Source organism: Salmo trutta, chromosome 31, assembly GCF_901001165.1.
Source record: "Salmo trutta chromosome 31, fSalTru1.1, whole genome shotgun sequence".
NCBI lineage: Eukaryota > Metazoa > Chordata > Actinopteri > Salmoniformes > Salmonidae > Salmo > Salmo trutta.
Window position 1 is genome coordinate 44,915,550 of NC_042987.1, and position 17,973 is coordinate 44,933,522.

Below are 17,973 nucleotides of genomic sequence, written 5' to 3' on the forward strand. Positions count from 1 at the left end.
CCATTTTCAAAGCAAGCATATATGTCACAAAAACCCAAATCACAGCTAAATGCAGCACTAACCTTTGATGATATTCATCATATGACACTCCTAGGACATTATGTTATACAATACATGCATGCTTTGTTCAATCAAGTTCATATTTATATCAAAAACAAGCTTTTTACATTAGCATGTGATGTTCAGAACTAGCATACCCACCGAAAACTTCCGGTGAATTTACTAAATTACTCATGATAAACGTTGACAAAATACATAAGAATTATTTTAAGAATTATAGATACAGAACTCCTTTATGCAAACGCTATTGTCACGGTTGTCTTCGTCTTCAGACGATAGTGCGAAATCGTCATCAGAAAAGGTAGACCAATACGCAGCAGGTACGTGTATGCTCATTTTGACTTTTATTTACTTATCAAAAGAACACTCCAAAAACAACAAAACACGAAAACGAACGAACAACAAAACAGTCTGGCAAAGCCTAGGGCTGAACACAGAACAATCACCCACACCTAACAAACACACCCTCCTATATGGGACTCTCAATCAAAGGCAGATAGACAACACCTGCCTTCAACTGAGAGTCCCAACCCCAATTAACCAGACATAGAAACAGACATACTAGACTAGACATAGAATAACTGAAAACCAAACAGCGCCCAAAAACCCCGAAATACTTAAACCAAATGACCCTTCACCAAAACACACCACCCCGAACCACATAAAACGAATACCCTCTGCCACGCCCTGACCAAACTACAAAAACAATTAACCTTATACTGGCCAGGACGTGACAGCTATGTCAGATTTTAAAATAGCTTTTCGGCGAAAGCACATTTTGCAATATTCTGAGTACATAGCTTGGCCATCACGGCTAGCTAATTTGACACCCACCAAGTTTGGGGCAACCTAAACTCAGAATTTCTATTAGAAAAATTGGATTACCTTTGCTGTTCTTCGTCAGAATGCACTCCCAGGACTTCTACTTCAACAACAAATGTTGTTTTGGTTCCAAATAATCCATAGTTATGTCCAAATACCTCAGTTTTGTTCGTGTGTTCAGTTCACTATCCGAAGGGTAACGCGCGAGCACATTTCGTGACCAAAAATTTCAAAATATTCCTTTACCATACTTAGAAGCATGTCAAACGCCGTTTAAAATCTATTTTTATGCTATTTTTCTTGTAAAATAGCGATAATATTCCAACCGGACAATGTTGTATTCATTCAAAGAGTGAAAGAAAAAAATGGTGAGGTCTTGTGAATGCGCATCTCCAGTCTTACTGTCCCCAGGCAGACCACTTACAAACTCTGCTTCTGTACTTTGCCCAGAGACAGGAGACGCGTCATTCCGCTTTTTGAATGCTTTAGAGAGCCAATGGAAGCCTTAGAAAGTGTCACGTAGCAGCACAGATGCTGTAATTTCGATAGAGATGCAACAGAAGGACTACAAATTGTCAGACAGGCCACTTCCTGCATGGAATCTTCTCAGGTTTTTGCCTGCCATATGAGTTCTGTTATACTCACAGACACCATTCAAACAGTTTTAGAAACTTTAGAGTGTTTTCTATCCAAATCTACTAATAATATGCATATCCTCGTTTCTGGGCAAGAGTAGTAACCAGTTTAAATTGGATACGTTTTTTATCCGGCCGTGAAAATACTGCCCCCTAGCCCAGACAGGTTAGTAATGAGACTATATACAGGGGGTACTGGTACAGAGTCAATGTGTGGGGGTACAGGTTAGTCGAGTTAATTGAGGGAATATGTACATATACAGTAGGTAGAGGTAAAGGGACTATACCATAGATAATAAACAGAGAGAAGCAGCAGCGTAAAAATGGGGAAAACCGGGGCGGTGGGGGGTAGGTCAATGCAAATAGTCTAGGTAGCATTTGGTTAACAGAGAGAACAGTCTATGACTAGGGTGGCTGGAGTCTTTGGTAATTTTTAGGGCCTTCCTCTGACACCGCCTGGTATAGAAGTCCTGGATGGCAGGAAGCTTGGCCCCAGTGATGTACTGGGCCGTACGCACTACCCTCTGTAGTGCCTTGCGGTCGGAGGCCGAGCAGCTGCCATACCAGGCGGTGACGCAACCAGTCAGAATGCTCTCGATGGTGCATCTGTAGGACTTTTTGAGGATCTGAGGATCCATGCCAAATTTTCTCAGTCTCCTGAGGGGGAATAGGCATTGTCATTCCCTCTTCACGACTGTCTTGGTGTGCTTGGACCGTGATAGTTTGTTGGTAATGTGGACACCAAGGAACTTGAAGCTCTCAACCTGCTCCACTACAGCCCCGTCGACGATAATGGGGGCGTGGTGCTCGCTCCTTTTCCTGTAGTCCACGATCATCTCCTTTGTCTTGATCACGTTGAGGGAGAGGTTGTTGTCCTGGCACCATACTGCCAGGTCTCTGACCTCCTCCCTATAGGCTGTCTCATCGTTGTCGGTGATCAGGCCTACCACTGTTGTTTTGTCGGCAAACTTAATGAGGATGTTGGAGTCGTACTTGCCCTTGCAGTCATGAGTGAACTGGGAGGACAGGAGGGGATTGCGCATGCACCCCTGAGGGGCCCCCGTGTTGAGGATCAGCGTGGCAGATGTGTTGTTACCTACCCTTACCACCTGCGGGCGGCCCGTCAGGAAGTCCAGGATCCAGTTGCAGAGGGAGGTGTTTAGTCCCAGGGTCCTTAGCTTAGTGATGAGCTTTGAGGGCACTATGGTGTTGAACGCTGAGCTGTAGTCAATTAATAACATTCTCACATAGGTGTTCCTTTTGTCCAGGTGGGAAAGGGCAGTGTGGAGTGCAATAGAGATTGCGTCATCTGTGGATCTGTTGGGTCTGGTATGCAAATTGGAGTGGGTTTAGGATTTCTGGGATAATGGTGTTGATGTGATACATAACCAGCCTTACACCTAGAACAGCTCTACAGTCTAACAGCTGTTTCTGACCCTGTTTGTCTCTCTGAAGCATTGGACCAGGCACGGCTCCTACTGCTACTTTGTGGGCCCAGAGATCAAGACCTTTGATGAGGCCAAAGAGACATGCAAGAGCTCACAGTCATATCTGGCAGATGTTTCTAGCAGGTAAGAGAGAAACCGGGATGTACTTCTCTATATCAGTAATGTGGACTAGATTAATTTGTCTAGATAATACATTGTCTAATGATCATGAGTTCCGGGTGGACAAAGTTCCATTATAATGTTTAAAATAATGTTCTACTCAAAAACAAATGCATAGTTTTTTCTTATTGGGTCCACTGTTATGTAATCACAGTTTTTGCTCTATACTGAAAGTGCTCCATCTTGAACCCTCGGCTGCTGACACCATTTTGGGGCACTGTGGACTAAAGGACAAACTGCTAAAATATAGTTTTTGAGTAAAATATACCTTTAACCATAATGTTTCAATAATGTCATAATGATAATGTGTCCAGGGTGGATAATGATCCATGATAATGATCCATAATAATGATCCATGATCACATGACATGATGATCCACGATAATGATCCATGATAATGATCCATGTCACGGTTGTCGACTTCGTCTTCCGACGATAGTGCGAAATCGTCATCAGAAAAGGTAGACCAATACGCAGCAGGTACGTGTATGCTCATTTTGACTTTTATTTACTATCAACAATGAACGTACAAAAAATAACAAAACGAAACGAGAACGAGCTAACAACCACAAACAGTCTGGCAAAGCCTAGGGCTGAACACAGAACAATCACCCACAAATCACAAACACAAACACACCCTTATATATGGGACTCTCAATCAAAGGCAGATAGACAACACCTGCCTTCAACCGAGAGTCCCAACCCCAATTAACCAACATAGAAACACACATACTAGACTCCACATAGAAATACCTAAACATAAACCAACACCCGGAATTACTAAAACCAACACCCTAAAATCAAACACACCACCCTGAACCACATCAAACAAATACCCTCTGTCACGCCCTGACCAAACTACAAACAATTAACCTTATATACTGGCCAGGACGTGACAGTACCCCCCCCTTAAAGGTGCTACCCCAGAAGCACCTTAAAAAAACAAAAAAATAATAATAAATAAATACCCCCAAACAATACCCAAAAGAAAAATTCCCCCTTACTAAAGGGAGGGAAGGGAGGGTGGCTGCCGTCAACGACGGCACTGTGCTACACCCCCCCTCCCCAACCCACCTATATTGGAGGCGGCTCAGGTTCTGGCCATTCCAGGCAGTCGGGGCAGTTCGGGGCAGTCTGGGCAGTCTGGGCAGTCTGGGCAGTCTGGGCAGTCTGGGCAGTCTGGCCACTCCGGCAGTTCAGCGCAGTCTGGCCACTCCGGCAGTTCAGCGCAGTCTGGCCACTCCGGCAGTTCAGCGCAGTCTGGCCACTCCGGCAGTTCAGCGCAGTCTGGCCACTCCGGCAGTTCAGCGCAGTCTGGCCACTCCGGCGACTGTTGACTGGCGGGCAGCTCCGACGACTGTTGACTGGCGGGCAGCTCCGGCGACTGTTGACTGGCGGGCAGCTCCGGCGACTGTTGACTGGCGGGCAGCTCCGGCGACTGTTGACTGGCGGGCAGCTCCGGCGACTGTTGACTGGCGGGCAGCTCCGGCGACTGTTGACTGGCGGGCAGCTCCGACGACTGTTGACTGGCGAGGCTGGGTTTATGCACTTGCCGTTTAGTGAGGGGAGCGGGAACAGGACGAGTCGGACTGGGTGGACGCACTTCCGGGTCCGCACGAGAGACAGGAGCTGGAAACCCAGGGCTATGGAGGCGCACAGCCGGTCTAGATCTTACCTCCTGCACAACCCGCCTTGGCTCGATGGAACTAGTAGCCCTGCACGAGCGGAGTGCTCGTACAGGGCAGACTGGGCTGTGCAGGGGCTTGATGGTAGCCGTGCGTAGAGCGGGAGTTGGGTAGCCTGGTCCTCGGAGGTGTACCGGCGACCAGATGCGCTGCGCAGGCATCCTCCTACCAGGCTGGATGCCCGCTCTAGCACGGCACCTGCGAGGGGCTGGAATAACTCGCACCGGACTGTGCGTGCGTATGGGTGAGAGAGTGCGCTTCTCAGCAAAACATGGCGCTCCCCACCTCATACGCTCCTCCATATAACCACGGGTAGCTGGCTTCCGGCTCTTCCTTCGCCTAGCCAAACTACCCATGTGCCCCCCCCCAAAAAATTCTTGGGGGTGCCTCTCGTGCTTCTCCCTCAGCGCGTCTCTGGCCTCGTACCATCGCCTCTCCGCCTTGGCTGCCTCAATTTCCCACTGCGGGCGCTGATAATCCCCAGCCTGATGCCAAGGTCCGGCCCCGTCCAGAATTTCTTCCCAAGTCCACTTCTCTCGTTTGTCCTCCTCGAACGCCGTCTGCTCCTTCCTCTGCTGCTTGGTCCTTTGGTGGTGGGTGATTCTGTCACGGTTGTCGTCGGTGAATGAGGACCAAAACGCAGCAGGTACGTGTATGCTCATTTTGACTTTTATTTACTATCAACAATGAACGTACAAAAAATAACAAAACGAAACGAGAACGAGCTAACAACCACAAACAGTCTGGCAAAGCCTAGGGCTGAACACAGAACAATCACCCACAAATCACAAACACACCCTTATATATGGGACTCTCAATCAAAGGCAGATAGACAACACCTGCCTTCAACCGAGAGTCCCAACCCCAATTAACCAACATAGAAACACACATACTAGACTCCACATAGAAATACCTAAACATAAACCAACACCCGGAATAACTAAAACCAACACCCTAAAATCAAACACACCACCCTGAACCACATCAAACAAATACCCTCTGTCACGCCCTGACCAAACTACAAACAATTAACCTTATATACTGGCCAGGACGTGACAATCCATGACCACGTGACATGATAATGATCCATTATAATGATCCATGATAATGATCCATGATCACGTGACATGATAATGTTCCACGATAATGTGTCCAGGGTGGATAATGTTATAATGATAATGTCTCTTAATAATAACGTGTCTAGGGTGGATAATGTTATAATGATAATGTTTTAATAATAACGTGTCCAGGGTGGATAATGTTATAATGATAATGTTTTAATAATAACGTGTCCAGGGTGGATAATGTTATAATGATAATGTTTTAATAATAATGTGTCCAGGGTGGATAATGCTTTCCTGATCAGCCTGGTTGGGTCCAGGCCAGAGCAACACTTCTGGATCGGACTCTCCAACCAGAACCACATCGACGACTTCACCTGGATGAACAGCAACAGGGTCAGATTCACCCACTGGAACACACAGATGCCAGGTAAGGGACAACTATAGAGATATATAATAATACTATATATTGTAGTGACCATGTGTTTAGAAGCATGTTCATCAACTCCCACAAGGGAGCATGCTTTCTTGGGGGAGTCGATGGAGTGCAGGGCCAGAGAGTTGAGGGTTCACCGACCACTGAGGATAAGCTTACTCTCCCTATCTGTTTCATTACAATATTATATAACGATAATGTAGCATATTTATATAATATCAAACCTGTTGTAATTCTTTGGGGAGAAGGTGAATGGTGATGTTTAGATACAAGACTGTCTATGAAGGAGTAGTAGCCTGACTACAGCTCTATAGTAGGAGTCTGACTACAGTTCTATAGTAGGAGTCTGACTACAGTTCTATAGTAGGAGTCTCACTACAGTTCTATAGTAGGAGTCTCATACTACAGTTCTATAGTAGGAGCCTGACTACAGTTCTATAGTAGGAGTCTGACTACAGTTCTATAGTAGGAGTCTCACTACAGTTCTATAGTAGGAGTCTCACTACAGTTCTATAGTAGGAGTCTCATACTACTGTTCTATATAACTGAATATCATTGAACATGCTTATAGGTGCTCTTAGCTGTGAACCTGAATTTTGCTCTGTATTTGTGTTCTCTCTTTGCATCAACTTTGACCTCAGGCAGTAGACAGGGTTGTGTGGCCATGACAACAGGGACTCTAGCTGGATTATGGGATGTGCTGAGCTGCACCAATCAGGAGAAGTATATCTGTAAACACCTGGCAGAAGGAGCGGGGCCAACAACAGAACCAATCACAACTGTCCCTCCGAGGTGCCATGAGGGCTGGTATCCTGTGGGGTCTCGGGACTTCTGCTTTAAGGTAGACATAACTTAGAATGAAACTAATATGTATTATGACTGTAGTAACAAACTCTGGAGAAGTTAAAACCTCTTAAAGATTAGACCCTTATTTTATTTTCTCCTACAATGACATACCCAAGGCTAACAGCCTGTAGCTCAGGCCCTGAACCAAGGATATGCATATTACTGGTACCATTTGAAAGGAAACACTTTGAAGTTTATGGAAATGTGAAATTAATGAAGGAGAATATAACACATTAGTTCTGGTAAAAGATAATACAAAGAAAAACCTAACCAGTTCTTTTGTATTTTTTGTACCATTGTCTTTGAAATGCAAGAGAAATGCCATAATTTATTATTCCAGCCCAGGTGCAATTTAGATTTTGTACACTAGATGGCATCAGTGTATTGTAAAGTTTTAGACTGATCCAAAGAACCATAGCATTTCTGTTAAAAATTCAAGACTGCCCAAATGTGCCTAATTTGTTTATTAATAACTTTTCATGTTCAAAATTGTGCACTCTCCTCAAACAATAGCATGGTAGTATTTCACTGTAATAGCTACTGTAACTTGGACAGTACAGTTAGATTAACAAGAATTTAAGCTTTCTGCCAATATCAGATATGTCTATATCCTGGGAAATTTTCTTGTTACTCAAAACCTCATGCTAATCGTATTAGCCTACGTTAGCTCAACCGTCCCGTGGAAGGTACACCGATCCCGAAGACGTTTTAATGTTGTTCTTCTCATTTGACATCTATACAGCAAGGTTCTACAATATAACAACATAATAATAATATCTGCCATTTAGGAGACGTTTTTATCCACAGTCATGCATGCGTACATTTTACAGTATGGCTGGTCTCGGGAATCAAACCCACTATCCTGGTCTTGCAAGCACCATGTCCTACCAACGGATCTACATAGGTTCTAAGTCATTTAGGATAATGACCTGGTTTGTCATCACTTAACCTGTCTGGGCCAGTGGGACGCTTGCGTTCCACCCTAATCAACAGCCAGTGGAATCGCGTCGCGCTAAATGCAAAACCTCATAAATGCTATAACTTCAATTTCTCAAACATATGACTATTTTACACCGTTTTATAGATACACCTCTCCTGAATCGAACCACGTTTTCCGATTTCAAAAAGGCTTTACAGCAAAAGCAAAACATTAGATTATGTCAGCAGAGTACCCAGCCAGAAATAATCACACAGCCATTTTCAAAGCAACTAGCATGCATCACAAATACCCAAAACACAGCTAAATGCAGCACTAACCTTTGACAACCTTCATCAGATGGCACTCCTAGGACATCATGTTACACAGCACATGCATTTTTTGTTCGATAAAGTTAATTTTTATATATAAAAACAGCATTTTACATCGGCGCATGACGTTCAGAAAATCTTTTCCCTCAAATGCTTCCGATGAATCAGCGCTACAATTTACAAAATTACTATTCGAAAACATTGTTAAAATGTAATATTGTCATTCAAAGACTTATAGATTAACATGCCATCTCTTTGCCAGATTTAAAAATAACTTTACTGGGAAATCACACTTTGCAATAAACGACGTGGTATGCCCAGAAAAATAGTCTAGGCTATAAATGTTGGAGCCATCTTGGAACGATCAACCATCAAAAATACTATTGTAAATAATCCCTTACCTTTGATTATCTTTATCAGAAGGCACTTCTAGGAATCTCAGGTCCATAACAAATGTAGTTTTGTTCAAAAAAGTTAATAATTTATGTCCCAATAGTGTTAGCGCGCTCCGAAGGCTAGTGAAAATATATCGTGTGCGTCTGACTTGTCGTCAGGAATGAGCAAAGAAAATATATTTAAGTTCGTTCAAACATGTCAAACGTTGTATAACATAAATCTTTAGGGGCTTTTTCAACCAGGGCATCAATAATATTCCATTGGGACGGTTGCATTGTCTTTCAAAACGTTTCGAAAAGGGAGAGTACCCATGGGCGCCGACGTCACAATGGTAATGGCCCATCCCCTGTGACCAAGATAAACATCCTCTCTTTCAGTCAATTTTGATAGTAGGAGACTCAAACCACTTTGTAAAGACTGGGGACATCTAGTGGAAGCCATAGGACGTGCTAAATGAATCACAAGCCCCTGTGTGTTTCAATGGCAAATGTTTGAAGTGATATCCACACATCAGATTTCAGTTTCCTGTCAGGATTTGTCTCAGGGTTTTGACTGCCATATGAGTTCTGTGATACTCACAGACACCATTCAAACAGTTTTAGAAACTTTAGGGTGTTTTCTATCCAAATCAAACAATCATATGCATATTCTAGTTACTGGGCAGGAGTAGTAACCAGATTAAATCGGGTACGTTTTTTTATCCGGCCGTGCAAATACTGCCCCCTAGCCCTAACAGGTTTTAAGGATCTCTTCCTAACTGTAACAGATCATGATCCAGAGACAGTCTGTAGAAGAAGGATCTCTTCCTAACTGTAACAGATCAGGATCCAGAGACAGTCTGTAGAATAAGGATCTCTTCCTCACTGTAACAGATCATGATCCAGAGACAGTCTGTAGAATAAGGATCTCTTCCTAACTGTAACAGATCATGATCCAGAGACAGTCTGTAGAATAATTTATCTTCCTAACTGTAAGAGATCAGGATCCAGAGACAGTCTGTAGAATAAGGATCTCTTCCTCACTGTAACAGATCATGATCCAGAGACAGTCTGTAGTATAAGGATCTCTTCCTAACTGTAACAGATCAGGATCCAGAGACAGTCTGTAGTATAAGGATCTCTTCCTAACTGTAACAGATCAGGATCCAGAGACAGTCTGTAGAATAAGGATCTCTTCCTCACTGTAACAGATCAGGATCCAGAGACAGTCTGTGTCTTAAATGACAGTCTTTTCCCTGTGTGGTGCCCATGGGGCTCTGGTCAAAAGTAGTGCACTGCACATAGGGCTCTGGTCTAAAGTAGTGCACTACCCCATAGGGTTCTGGTCTAAAGTAGTGCACTACCCATAGGGCTCTGGTCTAAAGTAGTGCACTACCCCATAGGGCTCTGGTCTAAAGTAGTGCACTACCCCATAGGGCTCTGGTCTAAAGTAGTGCACTGAATAGGTTGTCTGTCTGGTCCAGTTCTTTACAGGGCCTCAGGCAGATAAGAAGACCTGGTTTGAGGCTCGGGACTTCTGCAGGGTGATTGGAGGAGACCTACTCAGCATACACAGCTCTACGGACCTCCAGTCTATGCATCATGTGTAAGTTCTTCAAACAACCTCACTTAAACACTCAGATATTCCAACACACACCTTTATCGATTAGCAACGATTCCAGACCCCCAAAAATCTTCGACAGGACTTATTCTAGGATCCATAGAGTCAACCTATAAAGGTTAAGTTACATATTTGTTACCTATAAAGGTTTAGTAACATGTTTGTTACCTATAAAGGTTTATTAACATGTTTGTTACCTATAAAGGTTTAGTAACATGTTTGTTACCTATAAAGGTTTATTAACATGTTTGTTACCTATAAAGGTTTAGTAACATAATTGTTACCTATAAAGGTTTAGTAACATGTTTGTTACAGTATATGACAGTTCTATTTCCACGTTCTTCCAGTTTTCTCAAACAAGGTCCACTAAGTGGGGCCCCAGACAAACCAATAATGTAATACTGCTAACTCACACTGATAGAAATTGTATTCCCTGCCATGGTGATAATATAGTATTGTTTTGGATACTGTAGCCATGGTGATAATATAGTATTGTTTTGGATACCGTAGCCATGGTGATAATATAATATTGTTTTGGATACCGTAGGCATGGTGATAAGATAGTATTGTTCTGGATACCATAACCATAGTGATAATATAGTATTGTTTTGGACACTGTAGCCATGGTGATTATATAGTATTGTTTTGGACACCGTAGCCATGGTAATAATGTGATATAATGTTTTAGATACCGTAGCGATGGTGGGACTTCCTGGATCGGCCTGAGTGCTCAGGATCCAAATGCTGGCTACGCCTGGACTGATGGGTCACCAGTGAGTTATGTTCACATAATAACACTAATTCTAATACTAGTACTACTACTAATTATAATAATAATAGTAACACTACTACTACTACTACTACTACTACTACTACTACTACTACTACTACTACTAATAGTAATACCAATACTGCTACCAATAGTAATACTACTACTGCTACTAATAGTAATACTGCTACTACTACAACTACTACTACTACTACTACTACTACTAATAGTAATATTACTACTGCTACTACTACTAATAGTAATACTAGTAATACGACTAACAGTAATACTACTACTACTACTACTACTAGTAACACTACTACTACTACTACTACTACTACTACTACCACTACTAATAGTAACACTACTACTACTACTGCTAATAATAGTAATACTACTACTACTACTACTACTACTACTACTACTACTACTAACAATAATAATAATAATATTAATACTACGACTACTACTGCTACTAATAGTAATACTACTACTACTACTACTACTAATTATAAAAATAATATAGTTATACTACTACTACTACAAATTATAATAATAATAGTAATACTACTACTACTACTTCTAATTATAATAATACTAGTACTACTACTACTGCTACTAATATAATAATAATAGTAATACTACTACAACTACTAATTATAATAATACTAGTACTACTAATAGTAATACGGCTACTAATAGTAATAATACTATTACTACTACTACTAATACAATAGTAAAAGTAATACTACGACTACTACTAATTATAATAATAATAGTAATACTACTACTACTGCTACTACTACTACTAATATAATACTACTACTACTACTAATATAATACTACCACTACTACAACTGCTACTAATTATAATAATAATAGTAATACTACTAATATTACTACTAGTCATTGAAATACTACTACTACTACTATTACCACTACTACTTCTACTACTACTAATATACTACTACTACTACTACTACTACTACTACTACTAATATAATACTACTACTACTACTAATATAATACTACTACTACTACAACTGCTACTAATTATAATAATAATAGTAATACTAATAATATTACTACTAGTCATAGAAGTACTACTACTACTACTAGTACCACTACTACTTCTACTACTACTAATATACTACTACTACTACTACTACTACTACTACTACTACTACTACTACTACTACTAATACAATAGTAAAAGTAATACTACGACTACTACTAATTATAATAATAATAGTAATACTACTACTACTACTACTACTACTAATATAATACTACTACTACTACTAATATAATACTACTACTACTACAACTGCTACTAATTATAATAATAATAGTAATACTACTAATATTACTACTAGTCATAGAAGTACTACTACTACTACTAGTACCACTACTACTTCTACTACTACTAATATACTACTACTACTACTACTACTACTACTACTACTAATTATAATTATAATAGTAATACTACTATTATTACTACTACTACTACTACTACTATACTACTACTACTAATATAATATTACTACTACCACCACTACTAATTATAATAATAATAGTAATACTACTACTACTACTACTACTACTACTACTACTACTATTAATATAATACTACTACTACTACTACTACTACTACTACTACTACTAATTATAATAATAATAATAGTAATACTACAACTACTACTACTAGTCATAGAAATACTACTACTGCTACTAGTACTACTACTACTTCTACTACTACTAATATAATACTACTCCTCCTACTACTACTACTACAACTAAAATAGTAATAATACTACTACTACTACTACTACTAATTCTAATTATAAGAGTAATACTACTATTATTACTACTACTACTACAACAACTAATATACTACTACTACTACTACTACTACTACTACTACTAATATAATACTACTACTACTACTACTACTACTAATTATAATAATAATAATAGTAATACTACTACTACTACTAATAATAATAATAATAGAAATACTACTACTACTACTACTGCTAGTCATAGAAATACTGCTACTACTACTACTAGTATTACTACTAGTACTACTACTACTAATAGCAATACTACTACTAATAGTAATACTACTACTAAAAGTAATACTACTACTACTACTACTACTAATTATAATAATACTAGTAATACTACTACTACTGCTAGTCATAGAAATACTGCTACTAATTATAATGCTACTACTACTACTACTACTAATGCTACTACTACTACTACTAGTAATATTACTAGTACTACTACTACTACTACTACTACTAGTAATACTACTACTAGTAATACTACTAGTACTACTACTAGTAATACTATTACTACTACTACTACTACTAGTACTACTACTACTACTAGTAGTAGTTCTTCTACTACTACTACTAGTAATACTACTACTACTACTAGTACTACTAATACTGCTAATTATAATAATGTGTTGCTGGTATTGTTCCTGAACACTTCCAACTGAACTGCCTCCCATGTTGGCTGATGTTTTTCCTCGAGGAATGTTCATGATTGTCTGTGATAGATTGGAAGTATTGTTCATCAGAAGTCTACCTCATGGGAAAGGTATATTTCTATTACAAATGTGTTTGTCCTCAGCTGTCCTTCCAACACTGGATGGAGGGGGAACCCAACAACTACAACGGAGTGGAGTCCTGTGCTGAGATTTACTCTCACTGGGATGAAGAGGGATCCTGGAACGATGTAGACTGGGATGAAGAGGGATCCTGGAACGATGTAGACTGTGAGGTCTACAATGACTGGCTGTGTGAGATCCCTAAAGGTACTGTGAGGTATGGCTCAACGACTGGCTGTGTGAGATCCCTAAATGTACTGTGAGGTCAACAATGACTGACTGTGTGAGATCCCTAAAGGTACTGTAATGTATGGCTCAATGACTGGCTGTGTGAGATCCCTAAAGATAATGTATGGCTCAATGACTGGCTGTGTAAGATCCCTAAAGTTACTGTAATGTATGGCTACAATGACTGACTGTGTGAGATCCCTAAAGGTACTGTATGGCTCAATGACTGGCTGTGTGAGATCCCTGAAAGGAAATGCTTACTTACAAGCCCTTAATTAACCAACAATGCAGTTTAATGAAAAATAAGTTTTTTAAGAAAGTATTTACTAAAGAAACATTTAATTAAAAAAGAAGAAAAAAATCAAATCTAAAGATAACTAATTAATGCACATCAATAAAATAACAGTAACAAGGATATATGGGGCTCCCGAGTGGCGCAGCGGTCTAAGGCACTGCATCTCAGTTGCCATACCAGGCGTTGATGCAACCAGTCAGGATGCTCTTGATGGTGCAGCATTAGAATTTTCTGAGGATCTGAGGATCCATGACACATCTTTTCAGCCTACTGAGGGGAATAGCAGTGTTTGTGCCCTCTTCACGACTGTCTTGGTGTGTTTGGACCATGATAGTTTGTTGGTGATGTGGACACCAAGGAACTTGAAGCTCTCAACCTGCTCCACTACAGCCCCGTCGATGAGAATGGGGGCGTGCTAGGCAGGTTACCTTGGTGTTCTTGGGCACAGGCACTATGTCAATCTGCTTGAAACATGTTTCATGTTACAGACCCGGTTAGGGACAGATTGAAAATGTCAGTGAAGACACTTGCCAGTTGGTCAGCGCATGCTCGGAGTACACGTCCTGGTAATCCGTCTGTCTCTGCGGCCTTGTGAATGTTGACCTGTATAAAGGTCTTACTCACATCGGCTACGGAGAGTGTGATCACACAGTCATCTAGAACAGCTGGTGCTCTCATGTATGCTTCAGTGTTGCTTGCCTCGAAGCACGCATAGAAGCAATTTAGCTCATCTGGTAGGCTTGCGTCAATGGGCAGCTTGCAGCTGTGCTTCCCTTTGTAGTCTGTAATAGTTTGCAAACCCTGCCACATCCGACGAGCATCGGGGCCGGTGTAGTGGGATTCAATCTTTGTCCTGTATTGAAGCTTTGCCTGTTTGATGGTTCATTGAAGGGCATAGCGGGATTTCTTATAAGTTTCCGGGTTAGAGTTGTTGTGTCTTTGGGCACCATTAACTGAAGACATGTTTATCAAAATAACTCCCTGTAATTATTATCACGCGATTAAACTGATTAATCGTTTAACTGTAATTAACTAGGAGATCGGGGCACCAAGGAAAATATTCAGATTACAAAGTTATAATTTTCCTAATATAACTTTCCTATATTATAACATCATATTCTATTATAGTATAGGCCGATTATCTTCTGATTTAAATGGTGTATTTTACCTCACGTCCAGTCTCATTCCAAACGTCATAAATTGTTGTATCTGCATGAACCCAGCCTTTACTAAAAGTCATCCATACATCAATTGTCTTAAAATCATTTATTTACTAAACTAAGTAATTCACAGAAAGCATACAAACAGTAATTATCGTCACAAAGAATTGGTAGAGTAATGTGCCCTGGTGGGCTAAACCGGCATGGCTGGTGTCTTGTTAAAAACAAAGGGTCATAAAGGGCAGCTGAGAAGACACTACAGAGTTCATAAATATTAACAATTGATATGCTAATCCTTTGCACATGAACGCTCACTCATTCGGGAACAATTGCAATCAATATATATTTACACTCAGTGTGTCGTCGGGATCCTTGTTGGAGAGTTTTTGTCCTGTTGGAGAGTTTTTGTCCGCGTTCTCTCTCTCTTGGTTAGAATGGATCTTTCAGAGCGACATTCATTAATGTCGTTATAGAATGGATGTTTTGTCGGTCTTCGCGTTGGATGAAATCGAGTACTTAGCTGCTGACTAATAATTAATATCAAAGACTTGTTCTTATTCTGTTGGTATCGATAGTCTAAAAGTTAACCACGTGGTGTAGTTAACTTTCAGTAGAGGAATTGGATGGTCAAACCTATTGGCCAACTCGTAATGGAGTGGAGGCCTGGTCTGATGAAAGAAAAGCAGGGTGGGGGTTTTATACGTGAACATAGAACAGGCTTGTCACATGACGCCTGGTCCTGTCTGTGTCCTTGGGGGGCGTGCCGATGACTGATTTAAGCTTTGAACAGAAATACATTCTATCACATTAACATCAGTACATAGCATCTCAACGTATTCCAAATAGCTTTATCCTTATTAATACATTTTATACAACCATTTAGATGCAAGTCCCATAGCTGAGGCTATTATTTAAACAGTATTATGGTAATATGGCTATATTGTCTCTTCTGAGTATCACAAAATTGTACCAAGCGGACCAGTTCGTAGCTGGATTCTTCACCAATCTTTTATACCTTCTCCAGAACATAAATGTCGTTCGGTTCCCCAATTTTGTGAGTTGGAAGAATTTCCTTTGTCTCTCTATGAAACCCCTCTGTGTCTCAACTGGCCCATGCGGCAGGACATTCTCCTTTAGAACTTTACGACCCCTTCACACAGGGCCTGGGTGGGGGGAGGTAGGTTGGGGGATGGTGCAAGGGGAAGGGGGTCAACTGTCCTCCCTGTACTCAAAGAGGGCAACGTCATGACAGAGTCCTGCTCCTTGAAAGCAGCAGCTCTACCCTTTAGCTCAGTGCGGATGTTGCCTGTAATCCATGGTTGAGGTATGTATCCTTCTGGTTGAGGTATGCACATAAGGTCACTGTGGGGACAACGTCGTCGATGCACTTATTGATGAAGCCATTGACTGATGTGGTATACTCCTCAATGCCATCGGAAGAATCCCAGAACATTTTCCAGTCTGTGCAGCAAAACAGTACTGTAGCTTAGCATCTGCATCATCTGAACACTTCCAAATCGAGTGAGTCACTGGTACTTCCTGCTTTAGTTTTTGCTTGTTAGCAGGAATCAGGTGGATAGTTATGGTCAGATTTGCCAAATGGAGGGCGAGAGAAATCTTTGTACGCGTCTCTGTGTGTAGAGTAAAGGTGGTCTAGTGTTTTTTTTTCTCTGGTTGCACATGTAACATGTTGGTAGAAAGGAGGTAGAACTGATTTAAGTTTCCCTGCATTAAAGTCTCCGGCCACTAGGTGCGCAATGAGGTTCTGGTCAAAAGTGCATCACTATAAAAGGAAGACATTCAGGATGTAGCGCCTCTGTCTGTGGGACGGAAGTATTTTAGTCGACCTCACGTGCATGATTAGTAATCTTACTGGGACCAGAAGGCTTCAGTTTAATGAGCTAACAGACTTCTCTCTCCTCTTCTCTTCTCCATTCTCCTCCTCTTTTCTCTGTGGCATTACAGGAGTGACCCCACTACCTCCTCCCAACAACACCGTCCCTGGTAAGTCCCCTTGACAGTACGCATCCCATAGCTCCCAGGACTCCCTGGAAAATATTGGCAAGTGTTGATGAGTTGTCTATCACTCTTAAATTAATGAATAAATTAATGTGCTCACCACATTAAAAGTATACATTTTTTCAGGACGCATTGTGGTATGCTAGTTTGGACTTTGGAATGCAGTCCAAACGGCCTATGACAAGTCCCCTCGAGAGACCGAGCGGACAAGTACCCTCGAGAGACCGAGTGGACAAGTCCCCTTCTAGAGACTACACCAAGCAGATAAGTCCCTTCTGTGGAGACTACACCAAGCAGATAAGTCTCTAGAGGGGACTTATGTGCTTGGTCTCTAGAGGGGACTTATGTGCTTGGTCTAGAGGGGGCTTATCTGCTTGGTCTCTAGAGGGGACTTATGTGCTTGGTCTCTAGAGGGGACTTATCTGCTTGGTCTCTAGAGGGGACTTATGTGCTTGGTCTCTAGAGGGGACTTATCTGCTTGGTC

At 41.1% G+C, this 17,973-nt stretch overlaps 1 protein-coding gene across 2 annotated transcripts in view; it reads left to right on the top strand.

The window, feature by feature from the left end:
- The window catches only part of LOC115170263 (macrophage mannose receptor 1-like), a 58,159-nt gene that overhangs the window by 20,687 nt on the left and 19,499 nt on the right, over window positions 1-17,973 (top strand). For both annotated transcript variants that reach the window (XM_029726674.1, XM_029726675.1), the window contains exons 10-16: window positions 2,973-3,088; window positions 6,152-6,300; window positions 6,948-7,147; window positions 10,259-10,380; window positions 11,084-11,168; window positions 13,811-13,994; window positions 17,436-17,474. In XM_029726674.1, the coding sequence (XP_029582534.1) occupies window positions 2,973-3,088; window positions 6,152-6,300; window positions 6,948-7,147; window positions 10,259-10,380; window positions 11,084-11,168; window positions 13,811-13,994; window positions 17,436-17,474 (895 nt within the window). The remainder of the gene's footprint in view (window positions 1-2,972; window positions 3,089-6,151; window positions 6,301-6,947; window positions 7,148-10,258; window positions 10,381-11,083; window positions 11,169-13,810; window positions 13,995-17,435; window positions 17,475-17,973) is intronic.